This window comes from Halichoerus grypus, chromosome 5 (assembly GCF_964656455.1).
Source record: "Halichoerus grypus chromosome 5, mHalGry1.hap1.1, whole genome shotgun sequence".
Lineage (NCBI taxonomy): Eukaryota > Metazoa > Chordata > Mammalia > Carnivora > Phocidae > Halichoerus > Halichoerus grypus.
This window is the reverse complement of record NC_135716.1, coordinates 154116720-154138402: the sequence shown is the minus strand read 5'-3', so window position 1 is coordinate 154138402 and position 21683 is coordinate 154116720. Positions and strand designations below refer to the sequence as shown.

Here is a 21683-nt window from a genome sequence, read left to right as displayed (position 1 = left end):
GGGCCCAGGCTGGGAGGGAAATCTGGGGAGCTGGTTCTGGCATTGGTGCATTCTGGGGCCCCAGCCCTGGGACACCCTCCAGCTGGGGCAGGAGGGTGTCTGCGAGGGGTCGGTGGTGGCTGCAGCGGCCCCACCTGAGACCTGGAGCTGGAGGGACACCAGGGTTGGTGGTGACAGCTCTGTTCCCACCGCATGGTGGTCCCCCCCCATTCTTCCCACTCTTTCCCCCCCCCCCCCAACCCGTGTGGCGTGGCTTGGCCTCCTGTGGTGTTCCTCCGCATGTCTGGAAGTAATGCCTCGGCTGGAGATGGGCATAGGCGGGGCCTGCCGAGGCTGGGACACCCTGCCCTGGCTGACTCCTTAGGCCTCACCCGAGACAGCAGGGAAGTAATGTTCCCCACGGTGGGGGTTTTCTGTCCTCGTTTCTCTTCCCCGTCTCACAAGGTATTGCGAGGCACGCGGTGTTCACAGAGCCCATTCCTACATGAGGTTAGACGGGGCCCTGACCTGGTCCTGCAGGGTAGCACCTTGACCCACTCCACCTTGCCTGTGGGTGTGGGTGTGGACGGGTGTGTGCATGGCGCATGCACCGCAGTGGCCCTCTGCCTGCTTACACGGGAGCTGTAGGCTGCGTGCACATGCGTGCCGGGAGCCGTGCAAGGTGCTCGCCCCGTGTGTCCCCTGTGCACAGACGTCGTGAGGTGTCATTCGCGGCGCAGTGGAGTAGAGGAACAGTGTAGCCTTTGTTCTTACCTGAAAGGAAGAGGGAGCTGTCTGCTCCCGGCGTGCAGCTCCTGGGACGGGCGGGGTCCTCCTGGGCACACATCCCACCCGCCTGCCGTGCATCCGGCAGCGTCCAGCCTTGCACAGCCCCGCCACCCCCAGGACCTCTGGCCCCATGTGCCCCAGAGACTCCCTGCCAGCTGAGGTCCTGAGGTGGCTGGCACGGTCTGGCCTCCTTGCTCCTCGGTGATGGGAACGAGCCCCTCCTCCTCCTTAGGAAACCACCATCAGCGGCCTGACCCCAGAGACTACCTACTCCGTTACCGTCGCCGCCTACACCACCAAGGGGGATGGTGCCCGCAGCAAGCCCAAAATTGTCACGACGACGGGGGCAGGTGAGTGAGGGGTCAGGGATGGAGCCGGGGGTGGGGGGAAGGGCGGGCAGCCGGGTGGGCGGCACCAGAGCCCGGCGCGTGGTTGTTCAGTCCCAGGCCGGCCCACCATGATGGTCAGCACCACGGCCATGAACACCGCGCTGCTGCAGTGGCAACCCCCCAAGGAGCTCCCCGGGGAGCTGCTGGGCTACCGGCTGCAGTACCGCCGGGCCGACGAGGCAGAGCCCAACGTCATGGATTTTGGCAAGGACAGACAGCACTTTACTGTCATCGGCCTACACAAGGGAGCCACCTACGTCTTCCAGCTGGCCGCCAAGAACCGGGCTGGCCTAGGAGAGGAGTTCGAGAAGGAGATCACGACTCCCGAGGACATACCCAGCGGCTTCCCCCAAAACCTGCGTGTGATAGGGCTGACCACCTCCACCACGGAGCTGACCTGGGACCCCCCGGTGCTGGCGGAGAGGAATGGGCGCATCACCAACTACTCCGTGGTGTACCGTGACATCAACAGCCAGCAGGAGCTGCAGAACCTCACCGCCGACACCCGCCTCACGCTCTCCGGCCTCAAGCCGGACACCACTTACGACATCAAGGTCCGAGCCCGGACCAGCAAAGGCGCCGGCCCACTCAGCCCCAGCATCCAGTCCCGGACCATGCCCATGGAGCAAGGTGTGTGCTGCGGGCACGTGGCCGCGCCTGGGGACCTCTGCTCTCCTTGACCCACTGACCTCTGGTGACTGTGATCCACCAGCCTCTGCTGTGTGACCCTCCAGTCTCTCATGACCGTGACTACTAACCTCTAGCCAACAGGCGCCACGGTTTCAGTGTGCGACCCTTAACCTCTGCTCTCCTTAACCTACTGATCTCTGCTGTGCGACTCCAATCTCTCATGACTTTGACCCGCTGATCTCTTTTGCATCACCATGCTTGGGTGTGGGACACTAATCTCTCAAGGCCCTGACCCACTGACTTCTAGTGAACGTGCTCCACTGTGCTCTGGTGTGGGGTCACAGGCTGCTCATGACCAAATCCCACTGACATCTGGTCACTGACCAGCACCTCTGGAGATCCCGACCGTGGGTCCTGTGGCATCTGCCCGGCTCGGTACTCACTGTGAAGAGGAGTTTGGGCTGAGAGCTGAGCTGTGTGATTGATTGGAAGCTGGCTAGGAGTGGGGTACCTGGCCTCTGCAGCCATTCCTGACCCCCAGCCCTGACTGGCACCTGCTCCCGGCAGGGAACCATTCTCCCCAGCCCGGTTACATGGCCAGAGCTGACAGTCCCCTCCCCCCCCCATTGTGTTCCACAGTGTTTGCCAAGAACTTCCGCGTGGCGGCCGCGATGAAGACGTCTGTGCTGCTCAGCTGGGAGGTCCCCGACTCCTACAAGTCGGCTGTACCCTTCAAGGTGGGTGAGGGCCCTGCCGGGGGCTGTCCCTCCGGTCCCACGTGTGGGCGTTGGTGCCGCAGCTTCCCGGCTGGGCACGCACACCTGCCCCGCCCCGTGGGCCCATGATGGGGAGGCTCACCTCCGCGCCCTGCCTGTCCCTCCCCCCGCCAGATTCTGTACAACGGGCAGAGTGTGGAGGTGGACGGGCACTCCATGCGGAAACTGATTGCAGACCTGCAGCCAAACACAGAGTACTCGTTTGTGCTCATGAGCCGTGGCAGCAGCGCCGGGGGCCTGCAGCACCTCGTGTCCATCCGCACGGCCCCGGACCTCCTGCCGCACAAGCCGCTGCCCGCCTCCGCCTACGTAGAGGACGGTCGCTTCACCCTCTCCATGCCCCACGTGCAGGACACCTCCCTCATCAGGTGTGCAGATGAGGCCGCGCGGGGTAGAGGCAGGGCCGGGGCCGCGAGCATGGACGACGACAGCCCTGATTCCCACTCTGCCCGCCCAGGTGGTTCTACATCGTGGTGGTACCTGTGGACCGTGTGGGCGGGAGCATGCTGGCCCCGAGATGGAGCACCCCCGAGGAGCTAGAGCTGGACGAGGTGCCCGCGGATGGGATGGGGCACCACTCGTGACAGCCCCCATTGCACTGGTTGGCTGCAGCCCCAGGGACACCCCCAAATTGGAATCTGTCTCTGGCTGCTCTGGATGACAGCCTGGGCCTCTCTGGGACTCTGAAGCGGCCCCCTGGGAGTTCTCAGGAAACTCCTGGAAGGCTTACAGAGACTCCCTGGAGGGTTTTGCTGAGAATCCCCCAGGACAGGAGGAAGCAGAGACCACTCTGCAGGTCTAGAGACTCCTGAGCCCTAGAGACTTGGGGCAGTCCCGTGGGGCTGGAGTAGAACCCCCAGCATATTGGGAATTCCCTGTCCTGCTCTCGCAGATGTGTGGAGCCAGCCTTCTCTGGTTGGCGGGGGGCGGGGGGGGGGTAAGTGGCCCAGAGGCCCTCTTCTAACTAGGTGGGGGGGGGGGCATTGCTGTGTGCTAGTGTGTGGCGTTATTCCGCGAGGACAGTGGACCAGGCCAGGCTCAGGCCCCTTACACAGGGTGAGCCTTGGTCTCAGTCCAGGGAGAAGGCGTCTGAGGCCACAGGCGCAGCGGCACGTGGTCTGAGGTCGGACGTGACTCCTGTGCTCTGCTCTGTCAGCTTCTGGAGGCCATCGAGCAGGGTGGTGAGGAGCGGCGACGTCGGCGGCAGGCAGAGCGGCTGAAGCCCTACGTGGCTGCTCAGGTGGACGTGCTCCCCGAGACCTTCACCCTGGGGGACAAGAAGAGCTACCGGGGCTTCTACAACCGGCCCCTGTCTCCGGACCTGAGCTATCAGTGCTTCGTGCTCGCCTCCCTGAAGGAACCCACGGACCAGGTCTGCCTTAGCCGCCTGGGCTCTCAGCACCCCGAGAGGGGGCCAGGCTCAAACACTATGAGATCCCAGACCTAGGGCTGCCCCAGAGACCCCAGACCTGCACTAGGTTATTTGGAAAGACATCAGCCCCAAGGACCCAGGAGGCCAGACCTGATCCAGCTCTAGAGACTTAGTCAGCTGGCCAGGCTCAGGTCAGCCACTTAGGAGCCAGCCCAGCGAGCCCAGCGTAGCCCAGCCCCAGAGCCCTTCCTCCGGGTTTGGTGGGCAGAGGGTGGGGGATGTCACACTGAGCTCATCACCCGTGCTGTTCCTCCACTGGGCCACAGAAGCGCTATGCCTCCAGCCCCTACTCCGATGAGATCGTGGTCCAGGTGACACCAGCCCAGCAGCAGGAGGAGCCTGAGATGCTGTGGGTGACAGGCCCCGTCCTGGCGGTCATCCTCATCATCCTCATTGTCATCGCCATCCTCCTGTTCAAGAGGTGAGTGCTGCACTCAGGGCTCCGGGGGGACAGCCACCTGCCCCTGGGCTCGGAGGTCCTTCCGGGCATGGGTCCTGCAGGTACGGGGCAGCCGCAGCGGCCCGCACTCCAGCTCCTGAGCTCAGTGGGAAGCCCGGAACAGTGGGAGCAGTAACCTGGGTGTGACGAGGAGCCAAAGCTTCACAGAGGGCTGGTTCACTTGCATCCCTGGGCACGTCTATCCATCTGTCTCTCTGTTTCAGTGGATGTGAGCATGTCTGTCTTTAAGCTTCAGGACACTGCCCTCCCTGGTCTCCTACCTTCAGCACTCGCTCTGCCACCATCCCGAGGTGACTCCCCAGCCTGGCTCTCCCACTTAGGCCTCAAGAGGTCCGGACCCAGCGGCAGGCCCACACATCCACGGACATTCACTTGGCACACGTTGATTGAGCTCCTGGGGTAACCACAGCACCCACAGCTGTCCCAGACTCAGTGTGTCTCGAACCTTCCCCTTAACCTTGCCCTGCAGTCACTATCACAAGGGACCGGTCCCTCCACCTAGTTAGCAGCCAGAAACCTGGGTGCCAGCCTCACCCCCCTCTCCCCTGTCACTCCGCCTGGTCCCCTACGACTTCTGTCTTGAGGATAGCTACATCTGCTCCTCCTCTCCCCGGAGGCTCCCCACAAGGCAACATGTGTGCGGGCACAGCTGGGCACCTGGCACACAGTGCTCCTCGGCCCTCTCTCTCGGGTAGTAGTAGCCACCTACTCTTGGAGCCGCCCCCTCTCTCCATCCACCTGCCAGCCTGAAAGGTACTCCCCAGAGATTTGTCACCCTCAGTTTAAAACTTTTTAGTGGCTCCCAAAATAAAACACGCCCTCTGTCACCTGACGATCAAACACCTGGCTAGTCTGGCCCCTCCTGCCATTCCCAACATCGTCACTGAACTACTGCAGTCCCCCCGCCAGCCAGGGCTACGCCCCCTCCACACTGCAGCTGTCCCGCTCAGGCCCACCCAGCGGCTGCCGTTGCATCTTTCAAGGCTCCCTTCCAGGGGCACCTGGCTGGCTCAATCAGCAGAGTATGCAGCTCTTGATCTTGGGGTTGTGAGTTCAAGCCCCTAGAACTTAATTTAAAAAAAGAAAAAAAGACTCCCTTCCAGACTCTGGTACCCACGAGACTCTCCTGGGTCCCCACGTCTTCCCCACATTGTCCCCCATCTGCCCCAGTGGGCACATCCCAAGGCCTGTGTTTCTAGCACCCACCACACTGCCGAGCCCATAGGGTATGTTTGTGAATACTTGCAGTGAACCCACGTTGGTCTGTATGTCTGAACTCGTCTCCGCATAGCAGTTCTTGCTCCGTGCTCCATTTCTCCCCTGGCCCTGACCTGAACCGAGGGCCTCCTTCTTGCAGAGTTGATTCCTTCCTCCCAGGGTGAATAAGGCACAGGCTTTCCTGGTCCAGGGCATGGAGACTAGGGGGGCGGCCCGAGGAGTGTCCCACACACCCACTCATCCTCCTTCCCACCCCATCTGGGTCCTGAGGTCTGTCAGGAGAGCCAACCCCTGCCTGTGAGTGCCACGTAACTGCCGTAAAGAGGTCCCTCAGTGTCCCCCTTGTCGTAAGAGGGCCTGAATGCTTGGCAGAAACAATGACCATTCCTTTCTTCTGTCCTTGCCTGTCTTTCGGGACCTAGTAAACAAGAAAGGTAGGAGTCATTCCTTCTCTCTTCACACACCTCCCCCTTCACATCTTATCCCTGTGCACATTTCGGGCCCAGCAGGGAGGGGCGGGGCTTTGACCAGAAGCCTCCTGGCCTGTGCTTGTCTGGTCAGCTCAGCAGGCTCCAGGGTGGGCTCTGTGACTCTCTCGACTCATACCCTGCCCAGGGGACGCCCCTTCCCCAGGGCGCAAGCATAGTGCAGACCTCACTGCCCTCCCTGAGTGCACAGACTGACTCCGAGCTCCCCAGAGCCTTCTACCAGGCTCCGGTTCTCTAAGATGACCTAAGCACTGCAGGAGACGTATGTGCAAAGAGCACTGGCTGCAAGGCAGGGGGAGGTGTGTGTTTTTACACACTTGTGCACACTTACGCAAACACCTGTGTCCACATAGCAGGAGCGGCTCCTGGATGCTCGTCTGCAGCTAGACCCCATAGTCTGTCTCTGACCCTGTCCTTCTAGACGGGGGAGCTGAGGCCAGTGAGGGAGGACTCTGCCCAGCTAGGGTGACACCTTCCCCGGCCCTCCCCTGCCGCTCTGGACATTGACCCTGATACTGAGAGACAGACAACTGGGGCCCGGCTCTCTGTGATGTTTGTGTAGCTTGTGTGTCGTTTGCATGTTTATTCCTGGTGGCTTCTGCTGCCTCAGCTGTGGCGGCCTTGGGGACAGCAGCCACTGCCCAGCAGTGACCTGCCCTCTGTTGGAAGGCACCACCAGCCTTTGCAACCCCTTCCCCCGTCGCTGCACTGGCCTTCCGTCTGTCCCCCAGTCCTGCTGCTGCGTCCCCACCCACCCCACCCTGTGTTCTCCGTGTTAAACCGCTCTGCCACTGACCCCCCTGTGCTCAGAGGCCCCAGGATGGGGTGGGGCAGCGGGAGGGACCGAGCCGTACGCACAGGGTCTCTGCCACAGCCAGCCACGCCTCCCGTCTCTGTCCTCTGCCTGGACCTCAAGTTCTCACCAGCTGCCCTTCTGCCCTTTCAGGAAGAGGACCCACTCCCCATCGTCCAAGGATGAGCAGTCAATCGGGCTGAAGGACTCCTTGCTGGCCCATTCCTCTGACCCCGTGGAGATGCGGAGGCTCAACTACCAGACGCCAGGTAGGGTGGCTTCCCAGCCCACCTGCCCCAGCCCAGGCCTGCAGGTCCTGGAGTCTCTACCAAGAACCCATGGCCTCGTGCCCCCATTTCCTACTCCTGTTTCTTCCTGCTGCCCGCTCCCTGTGCCCTGTGACAGAAGCTCCAATATGCAACAGCTGCACGGGAGCCCGGGAGCCCCAGAGCCTCTCGGGGGAGGCCCAGCTGCTTAGGCCCTGCCTCATCTTGGGTCAAGGCCTCTGAATATGAGCTAAGGACCCTCACAGAGTCCACATCCCAGCCACAGGGTGGCCAGCGTCTGCACCTGCATTTTGTCCCTTCCGCACTGAAGAGGGGTCTCTTGGTGGGAAATGCCCCATTAGACACTTGTGGTGGGATAGGGTGCCCAGACTTAATTGTGTGAACACAGGGACCCCACACAGGGCACTCTACCTGCCCTTCCTTCTCCGGCCACTCTCCCATGGCTCTCTGGCTGTCCCTGCTTCCTAAAATGTCACTCCCTCCCCCCCCGCCCCATGCCCCAGGAGACACAGCTCAGACTGCTCCCCGAGGTGAAGTCTTCCAGCCCACCTCAGCCCCCACACAGGCCTGGGGGTCTCCCCTGGCTTCCAGAACCTCTCTGCTCCTTCCACAATGACACCTCTCACCCTGGGCGAGAATGGCCTCAATGACAATCCAAGTTCTGTGGAGCCAAGAACTGTGTCTTATTCATCACCATCCCTTGTACTGTGCACGCAGTGGGCTCTAAGGGGGTACCTGTGAGATGGACACACAGACAATTGAGTTGAGTGAATTAATTAACATACACACAGGACTTAACGTATACGTGAGCTAGTTAAGTTAGTGCATGTTAAATGACTGCAAAACTTAATGGCTTAAAACAACAACAGGTATGTGTTACCCCTTACTGTGTTTGTGGATTAAAAACTCAGACAGGAGTATAGCAGGAAAAGCTTGTCTCTATTTCAGAATGTCTGGGCCCTCACCTGGAAGTCTGAGAGCTAGAATCGTTTATTTATTTATTTATTTTTTAAAGATCTTACTTACTCATTTGAGATAGAGAGATACAGAGAGAGAACATGAGTAGAGGGAGAGGCAGAAGCAGACTCCCCGCTGAGCCGGGAGCCCGACGCGGGGCTCCATCCCGGGACCCTGAGATCATGACCTGAGCTGAAGGCAGAAACTTACCCAACTGAGCCACCCAGGCGCCCCGAGAGCTAGAATCATTTAAAGCAGAGATCAGCAAACTTTGGCTCATGGCCAAATATGGCCCACCACCTGTTTTTGCAAATAAAGTTTTATTAGAATATAGCTATGTCCATTCATTTGTATATTATCTGTGGCTACTTCCACACTACAAAGGCAAAGTTAAGTAGCATCTACCATATGTCCACAAAGCCAAGAATATTGGCTGTCTGGTCTTTATGGAGAAGTTTCCTGTGCCCTGAATTCTGAGGACTCATTCATTTATATGTCAGGTGTTGATGCTAGTCAGCTATGAGCCCACCTGGGGTTGTCAGCTTGTGACGGCCACATGAGGCCTCTTCACCTGGCCTGGGCTCCCTCACAGCACAGTGCCTGGGGTCCAAAGGCATGCATCCTGACAGCAAGTGCACTGGGCCACCTAGCAGGCTGTTGCAACCCAGCACGATCGTATCTGTGAGGAATCAGCTGTCTAGGCTGCTGGGGGCCTAGAGGGCAGAGAAGCCTCCGATGAGAGGGGATGCCAAGCCATGTGGGCATGAGTCAGGCAAACGGGGAGATGGGAGAGGGCTCCCTCCAGTGGAAACAGCACTGCGGAAGCAGCCCACAGGCGCTGGGTATCCTGCAGCGTTGGAGTTGGGGTCCCGAGAGCCCACAGATGAGAGTGGAGGGTAGGCAGAGGTCCACCACAGAGGAACCTGAGTGCCAGGCTAAGGGGTTTGGACTTCATCATGAGGATACCAGGGAAGCATTAAAAGTTTTCAGCAGGGCGGGGTGCTTGGGTGGCTCAGTCAGTTGAGCATCTGCCTTCGGCTCAGGTCATGATCCCGGGGATCCCCTGGATCAAGCCCCACGTGGGGCTCCCTGCTCAGCAGGGGGGGGTTGCTCCTTCTCCCTCTGCTGCTCCCCCTGCTCCTTCTCTCCCTCTCTCAAATAAATAAAATCTTTTAGAAAGTTTCCAGCAGGGGAGCGACAGCGTCAGAATTGTGATTTGGAGATGTCGCGCTGGCTGCTATGTGGAAGTCAGATGGGAGGGGAGAAATTGGGAGACTAGAAAGCCAGGGAGTGAGTGAAAGGTGGCGAGGACTTGGATGAGGAGTGTGGCCGTGGGGGTGGAGGGCAGTCTCTGGCAGTGTGAGGAGGCAGCAGGGCTTGGGCTTACGGCTGAGCAATGGGCAGGGGGTTCCAGGCAGCACCCGGGTCTGCGGGTCTGTACCTCCTCACTGCCACCCGCCTGAAACTACGGGCGTGGGAAATGAGCAGCATGTGGTAGTCAAAGCCAGAGTACAGAGGGGGGGCAGCCAAGAAGGAGGTGAAATGTTGAGGAAGGCTGAATGAAGAGGATCCAGGGAGATCAAGAAGGAGCGGCCAGAGAGGAAGAGTACGGGAAGAGTGGGGTGTCCCTGAAGCCAAGGCCGGGCAGGAATGGCTGCGCACCCAGAGGATCGCTGGCTTTGGCAGGGGCGACTGTGGAGAGAGCATGGTGGCCGAGTCCTGGGGGCAGAAGCATCTCGGTGGGTTGAGGGGCGGTGAGTGGGGAGTGAGCAGGTGGAGAAACCCCTTTCAGAGGCCAGGGTGTGAGGGATAGGATGGGCAGGACCACAGCAAGAGAGGAGAGGGGTGTGGGGTTGGAAAAGGATTTTTCTTCTTACCAACATGGAAATTGTTTACAGCTGGTGGTCCTTCAAGTGAGCATTTGAGATGCAGGGGTGGCGATGCTCGCCTGTGGGGCAGGAACCCAGAAGCCAGCTCTAGACCCTGGCCTGGGTGTGGGGGTGTGACGTGGCCCAGAGGAACAGTGTGGGGATGCTTTCCTGAGCTCTAGGCCCGAAGAGGATGGGAGTTGGGGGGAGCTGGTGCAAGGGAACGTGCTGCTGGAGCTCTGGACTGGTGGCCCCGGTTTTCTCCACGAAGAGCAGAAAGTGGTTAGAGCATCAGGGAAGGTGTGGCCTGGGTGTGGGCACTAAACAGGCATGCCTGGGAGGATTGCTGAGCCGCTAATGGCCCAGGGTTGGCTGCCGGGGCTGGAGGGAAATCACAGGGGTCTGAGAGAAAAGGAGCGATGAAGAGGGGGTGCAGAGGTGGGGTAAAGGTCAAGTGCAGAGGGATGGGGGTGTCCCGAAGCGGCCAGCCATGAGTCACCAGAGATGCAGAGCTCAAGGAATAGAGCTTGCCAGTGGGGAGAGGCATCCCCGGACACGGTGGTCCCCGGACTGTTGAGAGAACCCGGGACCAGGAGGGACGTGGGGAGGGATCCGGGGCATGGCGAGTTTTCTTCCTATTTTTTTAGTTCGGCAAGCTTTTTTTTTTTTCTCCTATAATTTAATCTTTATTCTGAAAATTCTTCAAACCCACAGAAAATACAGTCCGTCATCTGCGTATCCTTGTGCAGACTGACCCTGTCGTTTCTGGCCATACGTGCCTCATCTCTCTATGTGAAGGCACACTCCTTTTTCGCCTAATCATCTGAAAATAGCCAAGGTCAAATTTTGGTACCAGAGGGGATGAGGGTTGGTTCGGATCTAGAATTTGGTCTTAAAAAGAGGCTCCCCCAAGCCTGCCCAGGGGGTTGGGAGCGCTCTGCTCCGGGTGGGAGATGGGCCTGCGTTCCTCAGGAGGGGGGAATCTGGGGGCCCTGTGGTGGGGCCACCGCTCCCGCTCCGTCCCTCCACGTGTCCCCTGAACTGGAGAAGGTTGATGGGCTTTCTTCTCTTGCCCCGCTATTTTTTGTGTTTTCTTTCTCTGCAGGTTCCAGTGTCCCCAGTTGCCCGAATATCTCAAGTTAGTTTTCCGAGTTCGGGGGCTCCTCTGGCTTCTATGTCTGTTTCCTCCAACTTTTTCTCACCCCATTGCCTCCCTTCTTTCTCAACTCTTCTTTCCCTTCTCTCCGCTCTCCTCCCCTTCTCCACCCTCCTCTCCCCACAACTTCCTCCAGTCCTGTTTTCCCTCCCGCTGGCCCCTGCCCTGTCTCTCTGCCCCTGTCGCCTCCAGTCCCTGTCCGACACCCTGTCGGGTGGCTCTCCTGTCTCCTGTCTCCCCATCTCCCTCCTTATTTCTGCTTCTCTCTCTCTGGGTTCTTCCGTGTCACTCTGCCATGTCCACTCCATCCACGCGCTCGGTGTAGAGACCACGTCCCTGAGTCTCCCATGGTGACTGGCGCCAGTGAGGGGCAGGAGGGCTGCCCACAGGCAGGGCCTGTGGGCCGGGTGTGCAGCTACTCCCAACCTGGGTTTCCAGCCCCAGCCCGGGAGGAAGGAAACCTGGTTTCCCTCTTGAGAACCCGCCAGGCGGGGCCCTGGTGCCCCCCACCCCCCACGCTCACACGTGCTCACGCACACACGCTGCCTCTGTCCTCTCCTGCCCTCCGGCCGCTGTGTGCCCCACTATCCCTGTCGCCGCATGTGCTGCTGTCCCCATGCCACCAGTGCTGAGTGCTCCATGGTCACACGTGTTCACATGTGCGCATCACATGCATCGGGGCTGTCTCCACCACCCGGCGCTGGCCTCGCCCTGACTCCGCCTTGATGTGCCCCCTCCCCTAGGTATGCGAGACCACCCGCCCATCCCCATCACCGACCTGGCGGACAACATCGAGCGCCTCAAGGCCAACGACGGCCTCAAGTTCTCCCAGGAGTATGAGGTGAGACGTCCTTACCCCCTGCCTTGTGCCTGGCCTGGGCCCCAGCTGTGGGTGGGGGGCTCCAGGCGCTGGCGAGTGGGGAACTCCGCTCCTCAGGGCAGAGGCCTGGCAGAGGCCCTTTCAAGCACCCCACGTCTGGACACTCAGACACGTGCCCACATGCTAACAGAAGCAGACAGAAGGTAGGGGCGCCTACACACACTTGGATCAGTAGGAACAGCTCATTTATCAAGAGCTAACCGCAGGCGAGACCAGGCTAGGCCATTTGCATGCGTCCCCTCCTTCTGTCCTCCTCGCAGTATGAAATGGTACGTTTATTAGCCCATCTTACAGATGAAGAAACTGAGGCTTGGAGAAGGGAAGTGACTTGCCCAAGGTTAAATAGCTGGTGCGTAGAGGAGCGGAAGTCAGACTCAGGCCTGCCTGACAGCCTGTGGCCTGCACATGTATGCCTTCACGTGCGATCTCAGAGCGACACGGGTCACAGGGGGGGAATCGGGGGCCTCCAGGCTCGCTGCTCAGGCTGCACAAACCTTCCTGCTCATGGCCCTCCGTGCACTCTCTTCACTCTGGTCTTGACTCCTACCTGCCCCCTGCTGGGGGCTCCAACGTCCCGGCTCCGGGGGTCTGAGGGCTTGCAGGCGGCCCAGCTAGGGAGGGCTCTGCTGGAGAAGGAGGTGATTAAAGGAGAGCCCCCCCCCCCCTCCTCTAAGGAGCACACCCAGAGGTGGTATTCTGCCTCGGCTCCTTTCCTGCTGCTGCCCCTGCCCCCCGCCCAGGCCTGGCCCAGGACTCACCCTCAATCCATAATGGATGCACAGGTGACTGGTGGGCTGGCGCAGCCCAGCCTGTGAGTCTGCTCCCTCTAGTCAGATGTCCACCGTCAGCTGTGTGTGGTACCCTGGGGTCCCAGGATTCCCCTTCCGAGGGCCGAGGGCCAGGTAGGTTCCAAGGGCTGTGGGCCAGGTAGGTTCCGAGGGCTGTGGGCCAGGTAGGTTCCGAGGGCTGTGGGCCAGGTGGGTTCCGAGGGCTGTGGGCCAGGTGGGTTCCGAGGGCTGTGGGCCAGGTGGGTTCCGAGGGCTGAGGGCCAAGTAGGTTCCGAGGGCTGAGGGCCAGGTTTCTGCAGAGGAAATTGAGCGTGGCCGCCAAACTGATGAACGTGCCTGCTGTGAGGAAATCATGTCCCCTCCGGCTGTAGAGCACCCCCGGGGGCCTGCTTTGCAGTCAGGCCCTGCTGTGGAGGTAACAAAGTTGGTGAATTATGCTCCCTGCTTTCACTTCTCTCACTGGCCCAGAGGGCCTTCCGTGCTCTCTGCCCACACCCATCCAGTCCCCCATCCCACGCCTGCCCTTCCTTCCCACGAGACTCTGCACCTCACCGTCCAGGCTCACGGTGCTCCCCCTCTCACCTTCTGCCCACTTCTGTCATCCAGTGTGAGCTTTCCCTCCTCCAAGAAGCCTTCTCTGCCTACCCGGGCCTGCTGTGGGCTTTCCCTCAGCCAGGGTCCCGTAGCTCTGTCTCCTTCAACGGTCAGTCGGTCGTCACACGGTGGAGCACTTCCCCGTGCTCAGTGCTGGGGATGTGGAGACGTCAGGCAGCTCAGGCGGTGGGGAGGCCAGCTCAGACAGATAACCGACGCTGAGTACGACAGTTGCGCTCGTATTAAACATGACAAAATGTGCGGAGAAAGTAGGCCGACAGCCAAGGCAGGCTGAGGGGCGGGGTGTGCTGCAGAGCCTGCTGTCCTGTGGAGAGGTAACAGGCTGGCGCCAAAGCACGGAGGGCATCGTGTGCTCTGCTGAGAACTTTGGGTTATATCCTTCTGTGAAACGGGCATGGTAATAGAGCCCGCTTCATGGGAGGATGAGGGGAGGAAACATGCGAAGTGCTTAGAACAGTGCCAAGCACACAGTGGGCTCTCGCTGAGACTCCACTATCATGATCTGTGGCCATAAGGAGCCGTGGGGGGCATCGAAGCAGGAGAACGATGATCAGATCTGCACTTTCTGAGGGTTGTTCTGGCTACAGGACAGAGAGGGTCAGAGTGGGGCGAAAGCGAAGAGACAGGGAGATGCCCAAGTCCGAGTTGGGGCGGTCAGGCTGAGAGGGTGGGGAAGCACGAGGACATGGTGACTGAGGGAACAGGAGCATAGAGGCGTTTTTGAGGATGACTTGAGGGTTCTGGCTGGGGTTTGGGGGTAAACGGGTGAAGGTGCCTTTGACCGAGACGGTGTTCCGGTGGCAGAGCCGGGTGTGGGGGGAAGCCGATGATCTCTGCTTAGCAAGGGTTGAGATTGCAGGGCCCGTGGGGCCCCCCAGGTGGGGTTGCCCAGGAGGCTGCTGCCCATTCAGCCTGGGAGCTCAGGGAGGCCGGGCTGCGGCTGGGGTCGCGGGCAGCTCCAGCAGGTGAGTGCAAGACCCTACGAGCAAATGAGGGCCCCAGCAAGGTTGTAGTGCAAGGAAGGCCCAGGAATGAACCCCGGAGGAGTGCTGGCCCTGCCCGCAGGAAGGGCAGGTGGAAGGAGAGGAGACAGAGAGGGAACGGCCAGGGAGGTAGGAGGAGAGCTGGACAGGGTGATGGAGCAGGTGCCCAGAAGCCGCAGCGGTGTCGGGTACAGCATGACCCGGGTAGCCATGGCTCCATCTTGGTCTGTACTCATTTCATGAGTTGGGGGCAGGGCTGGAGGGACTGTCCCCTACCCCCATCCGACCCCGACCACTCTGCTGGGCAAGGGGATTTGGTGCCATGGTCAGAAGGGCCCCTGGTCCCTGTGGGCACCACCTGGCAGCCCAGGTCTTGGGGGGAGTAGGGAGACCCCAGCTCTTTGCTTGCTGTATCTGCCTCCTCCATTTCCTATAGTCCATTGACCCTGGACAGCAGTTCACATGGGAGAATTCCAACCTAGAGGTGAACAAGCCCAAGAACCGCTACGCAAATGTCATTGCCTACGACCACTCCCGAGTCATCCTTACCTCCATCGACGGTGAGCCGAGCGCAGCGCCCCCTCCCGCCCCGTTGCTGGCGGGGGCAACACTTCATCCCAGGAGCCCCAGGGGTGTGCCGAGGTATGGTGGGCTGGGCAGGGGCTCGGGGATAATGCTCTCCTGTGCCCCTTCCTGTTCCCAGCTGTCCCAGGGAGTGACTACATCAATGCCAACTACATCGACGGCTACCGCAAGCAGAATGCCTACATTGCCACGCAGGGCCCTCTGCCCGAGACCATGGGCGATTTCTGGCGGATGGTGTGGGAACAGCGCACAGCTACTGTGGTCATGATGACACGGCTGGAGGAGAAGTCCCGGGTAGGACCTTGCAGGGGCCTTCCCGCCAGGAGGTGGGGTGGGAGAGACTCAGGCACCAAATGACTTCCAGGCACCTTTTCCTGTCTCTGTCAGAAGTTCCCCAAGGGACGCATCAAGTGCTCTTGTCTTCTTGGGGTGTTCTCATGCTCCCCGGCTGCTGGGTATTCCTGGGATGTGGCCCGTTCCCTAGATGCTGGCACATTCCTCGGATATTAATATGTTGTGCCAGATGTTGTCATTTTCCAGGAATGTTAATATGTTCCCCAGTTGCTAGCATGTTCCCGGGATGTTCACGTGTTCCCCAGATGCTGGAGTGTTCCTGGGGCATTAACACATCTCCTAAGTTAATTAGTGGAAAGAGCTGCTGTTATCTGCTTTCGCACTGCAAAGCATCGACTGGAACGTAAAATTTACAGAGCTTGAAAATGGTGCATAAACGTTATGGGTAAATTTGGCAGAAAATGTGCCTGGTGTGATCTGGTCATGAATAAATAATTTTCAATTACGGCCCTCGTTCTCCCAGCTGGGGCAGGAATGGCAACGGAGCAGGAGAACCTGATGTGGTTTGGTGAGGGGGGTGGCATCACAGGTCTGAGAGTTCAGGGCTGGGGGCCTTGCAGCCAGGTCAGCTAGACCTTCTGCCCTTCTTCTGCCCCGGGGCCCCCGCCTATCTGAGCCTTTGGGTACCTCTAAGCACCCTTGCACCTGCCCCACTTGTCGCTCTGTAGGTGAAGTGTGACCAGTACTGGCCGGCCCGGGGCACTGAGACGTACGGCCTCATTCAGGTGACCCTGCTGGACACAGTGGAGCTGGCCACCTACACCGTGCGCACCTTCGCACTCCACAAGGTATGGCCCTGCCCTGTCCGGAAGTGGTCTGAGCACGGTGTCCTGGGGATGGGTAAGCGAGAACTTGGTGCCAGAAGTGGGGGCTCAGAGGCGTGTGAGCGCCCTGGGGCAGCCAGAGCCACGGGTGGGATGACCACAAACAGCGCCTCAAGCTCCTTCAGGCCGCCTCCTTGGCTTCTGAGTCCTGTCAGAGGTCCTGTCCAGAGTCTATGGCAGACATGCTCGCCCCGTCCCATCGTGTCTCCGCACTCTTCTCCCCAGAGTGGCTCCAGTGAGAAGCGGGAGCTGCGTCAGTTTCAGTTCATGGCCTGGCCAGACCACGGGGTTCCCGAGTACCCCACCCCCATCCTGGCCTTCCTGCGGCGGGTCAAGGCCTGCAACCCGCTCGATGCGGGGCCCATGGTGGTGCACTGCAGGTGAGAAGGGGCTGCCACCGAGGGGTGGGGGGGGGGCGGGACGGGGGTTGGACCTCTGCCCCAAGCCAAGCCCTTGTAATGCAGCGCGGGCGTGGGCCGCACGGGGTGCTTCATCGTGATCGATGCCATGCTGGAGCGGATGAAGCACGAGAAGACGGTGGACATCTACGGCCACGTGACGTGCATGCGCTCACAGCGGAACTATATGGTGCAGACCGAGGACCAGTATGTGTTCATCCACGAGGCGCTGCTGGAGGCCGCCACGTGTGGACACACAGAGGTGCCTGCCCGCAGCCTGTATGCCCATATCCAGAAGCTGGGCCAAGTGCCTCCTGGGGAGAGTGTGACCGCCATGGAGCTCGAGTTCAAGGTGGGCTCAGGGGCCTGGACTGGGTCATGGGGATGTTCCCCCCACTGCCAAGAAGCCAGGCCTGACCAGCCCATCCCTCTGTCTAGTTGCTGGCTAGCTCCAAGGCCCACACATCCCGCTTCATTAGCGCCAACCTGCCCTGCAACAAGTTCAAGAATCGCCTGGTGAACATCATGCCCTATGAATTGACCCGTGTGTGTCTGCAGCCCATCCGTGGCGTGGAGGGCTCGGACTACATCAATGCCAGCTTCTTGGATGGCTATAGGTCAGCATGCCTGTGACTGCCCCACCACGCTCTCCGGGGGCCTAGGCCTGCAGCTGGCTAGCTGGGGGCACAACAGAGTAGGGCCAGCCCAGAAGATCAGAGTGGGCTTCCCGGAGGAGGGGTAGGCGATCTGAGTGGGACTCCAAGGGATTAGGCAGTCTTGGGGAGACTCGGGGCAGCAGCACCTCCAGCATGTCCAGTCTTCTGTCCACCCCAGACAACAGAAGGCCTACATAGCCACACAGGGGCCTCTGGCAGAGAGCACCGAGGACTTCTGGCGCATGCTGTGGGAGCACAACTCCACCATCATCGTCATGCTGACCAGGCTTCGGGAGATGGGCAGGGTGAGCGCCCCCCCCCCCAGGGCCCTTCCCACACCTGGGAGCACACCCACCACCTCTGCATGGCTCTGTCCCTTCACACCCAGCCTCCCCTCAGCAGAGCCTCAGACCCCCTTCTCACCACCTGCAGCGTCCTGCCCCAGACTCCTCTGAAACCTGGAGCTCTCCTCCCCCACTCCTCCCTACCTGCTCATGGGGGCCGGGCCCTTTGTCCACAGGAGAAATGCCACCAGTACTGGCCAGCAGAGCGCTCTGCTCGCTACCAGTACTTTGTCGTTGACCCGATGGCCGAGTACAACATGCCCCAGTACATCCTGCGTGAGTTCAAGGTCACGGACGCCCGGGTAAGTGTGGAGAGGGGAGTGCATATGCTTGCATGAAAGCGTGTCTCTAACGTTGCCCGAGTACGTGTGGGGTGGTGCCCTGGCTCAAGCTGCAGAAATCTGAGGTGAGGGTGTAGGTGGGGGGCATGAGCACCTTTCTCGGGGGCCTCGGGTGTCAGGATTTCATGGGTTGCGGACCTGTGTTATTGCACTGCCCATCTGGCCTGGTAGGGCTGCAGCGTGAGGTACACGTGCTAACCGTGTTCCCGACCCGCCTCTTCCAGGATGGGCAGTCGAGGACGATCCGGCAGTTCCAGTTCACAGACTGGCCCGAGCAGGGTGTGCCCAAGACGGGTGAGGGCTTCATCGACTTCATCGGGCAGGTGCACAAGACCAAGGAGCAGTTCGGGCAGGACGGGCCCATCACGGTGCACTGCAGGTAGGGCTGACCCCGTGGAGGGCTGGGGGAGGGTGCGGGGCCCGTGGGCCTGGGGGGCAGGATCCCTGATCCAGTGCTGTCCCTGAGCAGCGCTGGCGTGGGCCGCACCGGCGTGTTTATCACTCTGAGCATCGTCCTGGAGCGGATGCGCTATGAGGGCGTGGTCGACATGTTCCAGACCGTGAAGACCCTGCGCACGCAGCGCCCGGCCATGGTGCAGACGGAGGTACGCGGGCCCACCGGCTGGTGCGTCAGCTCAGCTCCTCACCTGCACGAGCTGCCAACGTTTACCGTTGCTGTGCGTGAGGCGCTAGGGTAGGACGCGTGGAACATGCTCCCCATTCCGCAGCTCTGCGCTGAGCACCGGCAGTGTGCCTGGTTCCCGGCTGGGGCTGGACAGCAGCCTGTATGGGGTGCGGATAAACATGATGGGGTGGCCGGGGGGAGGCAGGTAGGTGCAGGGCAGCGGGAAAGGGGGAGAGCTGAGCCTTCAGAGGCCCCTCCAGGTTCTCTGGACACCACCTGGGGCCGACATCTGGGGCTAGCACCTGCCCGGGGCCCCCCGCTGCAGCGGGAGTGCCCCCGGCTGTCGGGAGTGTCCACCCCCCCGGGCTGCGGCTGACCAGCCCCCTGTCCCGGCAGGACCAGTACCAGCTGTGCTATCGTGCGGCCCTGGAGTACCTTGGCAGCTTTGACCACTATGCAACGTAACTAGCGCTCCCCTCTCCTCCGCCGCCCCTGCCTGGGCTCCGGAGGGGACCCAGCTCCTCTGAGCCATACCGACCATCGTCTCGCCTCCTGCGGGGTCACAGCGTTTCAGGAACATTGCCACACCAAATGGAGAGCCCGGGACACCCCTGGGCGAGTGGGTGGGCCGGCAGGCAGGTGCTGTGGCCCGTCTCTGTCCACCAGGCCCGCCCAGAGCCTGCTTCGAGCTCTCTGTTCCGCTGCCGCGTTTCTCATGCTTCTTCTCATGGGGTGGGGATGGGGGCAGATCTCCTTTTTTATACATTAAGTGGGGTAGACTGAGGGATTCTAGCCTCTTCCCTCTGATTTTCCTTTTGCAAATCCTTAATTGCAGAATGGGCCGCTGTGGGGGTTGGGGTTCAGTTGTTTTCTTTTTTGAGTTCACTTTGGATCCTTTTTTTTTGTATGACTTTTGCTGCTGAAGGACAGAACATGCCTTCCTCTGTGTGGAGCTGGGGCCACCAGGCTGAGTGGAGGCCCAGCCGTGGGCCTGGGAGGCACCACTGATCTAGCTGCTCTTCCAGCCCTTCAGATGAGATCCTGTTTCAGCCAAATGCGGGGAAACACGACTTTTTTTTTTTTTTTTTGAGTTTTGTTTTGTTTTTCCTTCAGAGCCTTATTTGAGGCGCCACAGACAGTGGTGGGCGGGGAGGAGATAGGAAACACTCATCTCCAGTTGTCTGTTCCCGTGTGTGTGTGTGAACATTCACAGCCCAGAACCACAGACGTGTCTCGGGGAGCCTGGCAAAGGCGTTCCTCATCACCATCGTGTTTGCAAAGGTTAAAAAATGCAAAGACAAAAAAACAAAACAAAACAAAAAAAATCCAAAAAAAAAAAAAAACCCACCAAGAAAAAAAAAACAGAATCATCCCCCCTGACCTCTGTTTCCAACCCCCAAGAGGGTAGGTGGCCCCTTGTGCCTGGGCTTCCCAGGGGAGCTGCCGGGCTGCCCTCTGGGCCCACAGAGCCTTGCTTTCGTCCCCAGCATTGCGGTATGGCGTGGTGTTGGTAAGCTGTGGATCCGGCCACGTGGCCTCGGTGATTGACACAGGTCAGGGTGTGTACCACGCCCCGCACACCTCAGGGCCGAGCAGGGGCACAGCTGGCCCTTCGGGTCCAGGCCAGTGGGCCTGGGAGCACACGTCTGTCCTCAGAGCAGGGGCCAGATGATTTCCCTCCCTGGTTTGCAGCTGTCTTCAAAGCCCCTGAGAGTCCCTCTTTTCCACTCCTTTGAGATGCCCTCAGAAACCAATGTGGCAAGACTACTGGACTTCTCTCAATGGTACTATAATCAATCCTTATTCTCTCGGCTCGCTGAGGGGCAGGGAGAGGGCCTCTGGGCAGCACTATCTAGGTAGGTCAGTGGGGGCGGGGAAGGGTGCATAGCTGTTTTAGCCGAGGGACGTGGAGCAGACGTCCCCAGATCTAGCTAGGCTCAGTCAAGATCAACAATCCAGGGTTGGTAATGTTGGATGAAACATTCATTTTTACCTTGTGGATGCTAGTGCTGTAGAGTCCACTGTTGTACACAGTCTGTTTTCTATTTGTTAAGAGAACTACAGCATCGTTGCATAATTCTTGATGGTAATAAATTTGAATAATCAAGATTTCTTACAAACCGGGCCTCTGTCTCAGCTCTTTCTGGAACTAAAGAGTGGGCTCTGTCAGTTCAGTACCTAGGGGTAGATTCTGGAGATTTCCTGCTCCGAAGGGGACAGTGAGGCTGTCCTGAGTATATGTGGCAGGTGGGGCTCCCAGCATGGTGCTCACTTCCTGAAAGGAGCATTACGAACCCTGAAAACCAGACCCCAGTGTGTATCAAGAGCAACCCACCTGGGACCCCAGCTCCCCAGGCAAAGAGCAGGCGCTTTGCCTCTCCTCACCCCACCCTCCCCTCCCCTTCCCTCGCCGCCTCCCCTGCTGGGAGGACAGAGATGGCACGTGCCGGTGGAGGCGGGGACGGGATGGAAATGGGTTAGTGAGGACTCTCGTCATCCCTGCAACATGGCTTCTGGACCCAGTGTGGCCGTCCGACCCCCAGACACACAGCAGCATGGGCTCAATCAGACCAGTCCTGCCAGCTTGTTGAGCCGTGGAACTTCCCTGGGGCACAGAGACAAATAGGACCCAGAACAAGTGGGAGAGAGAAGTCAGCAGTGACCAGGTTGTTAGTGCTGTGACGAGCCCCGCACGGAGGGGCAGTGGGTACACTGAGGCAGCCCCGGACCATGCAGCGGGATCAGCGCAGGCTTCCCGAGGAAGGGACATCCACTGGATTCTGAGCATTTCATAGGGGCGAGCAGTGATCACTTTTAAAAAGGGGGGGAAGCATTTCCAACAGAGGGAGCAACTTGTACAAAGGCTTGGAAGCCTGAAACGGATGGACAAATAGGGACTGCGAGGGGTGCAGTTTGGGGGGCAGTGAGGAAGGCCAGCTAGAAGCAGCCAGATGGCGCAGCTGAGGGGTTTCAGTTGACATGGAAGGGATGCAGTCCCGGCAGGTGAAGTCCCTCCGTCACGTCCTGCCGCCCCCACCTCGGGCCTTGCCGCCGTCTGGTGTTGGCCA

General features: G+C 59.9%; 1 protein-coding gene across 11 annotated transcripts in view; it reads left to right on the top strand.

Moving 5' to 3' along the window:
• PTPRF (protein tyrosine phosphatase receptor type F) overlaps positions 1-20735 on the top strand; it is an 85643-nt gene extending 64908 nt beyond the window's left edge. For 4 of the 11 annotated variants that reach the window (XM_036086088.2, XM_078073273.1, XM_078073271.1 and 1 more), the window contains 21 exons: positions 1001-1118; positions 1209-1787; positions 2427-2524; positions 2678-2931; positions 3021-3114; positions 3720-3935; positions 4262-4416; positions 7108-7223; positions 11172-11204; positions 11966-12063; positions 14925-15048; positions 15192-15367; positions 16096-16215; positions 16477-16631; positions 16716-17001; positions 17088-17266; positions 17484-17610; positions 17826-17951; positions 18215-18369; positions 18460-18595; positions 19012-20735. In XM_036086088.2, coding sequence (XP_035941981.1) covers positions 1001-1118; positions 1209-1787; positions 2427-2524; positions 2678-2931; positions 3021-3114; positions 3720-3935; positions 4262-4416; positions 7108-7223; positions 11172-11204; positions 11966-12063; positions 14925-15048; positions 15192-15367; positions 16096-16215; positions 16477-16631; positions 16716-17001; positions 17088-17266; positions 17484-17610; positions 17826-17951; positions 18215-18369; positions 18460-18595; positions 19012-19080 — 3414 coding nt within the window. In that variant the 3' untranslated portion in view covers positions 19081-20735. The remainder of the gene's footprint in view (positions 1-1000; positions 1119-1208; positions 1788-2426; positions 2525-2677; positions 2932-3020; positions 3115-3719; positions 3936-4261; positions 4417-7107; positions 7224-11171; positions 11205-11965; positions 12064-14924; positions 15049-15191; positions 15368-16095; positions 16216-16476; positions 16632-16715; positions 17002-17087; positions 17267-17483; positions 17611-17825; positions 17952-18214; positions 18370-18459; positions 18596-19011) is intronic. The other 7 variants (XM_036086098.2, XM_036086097.2, XM_078073274.1 and 4 more) reach the window with 3 other exon arrangements.
• Positions 20736-21683: the final 948 nt, after the last annotated feature.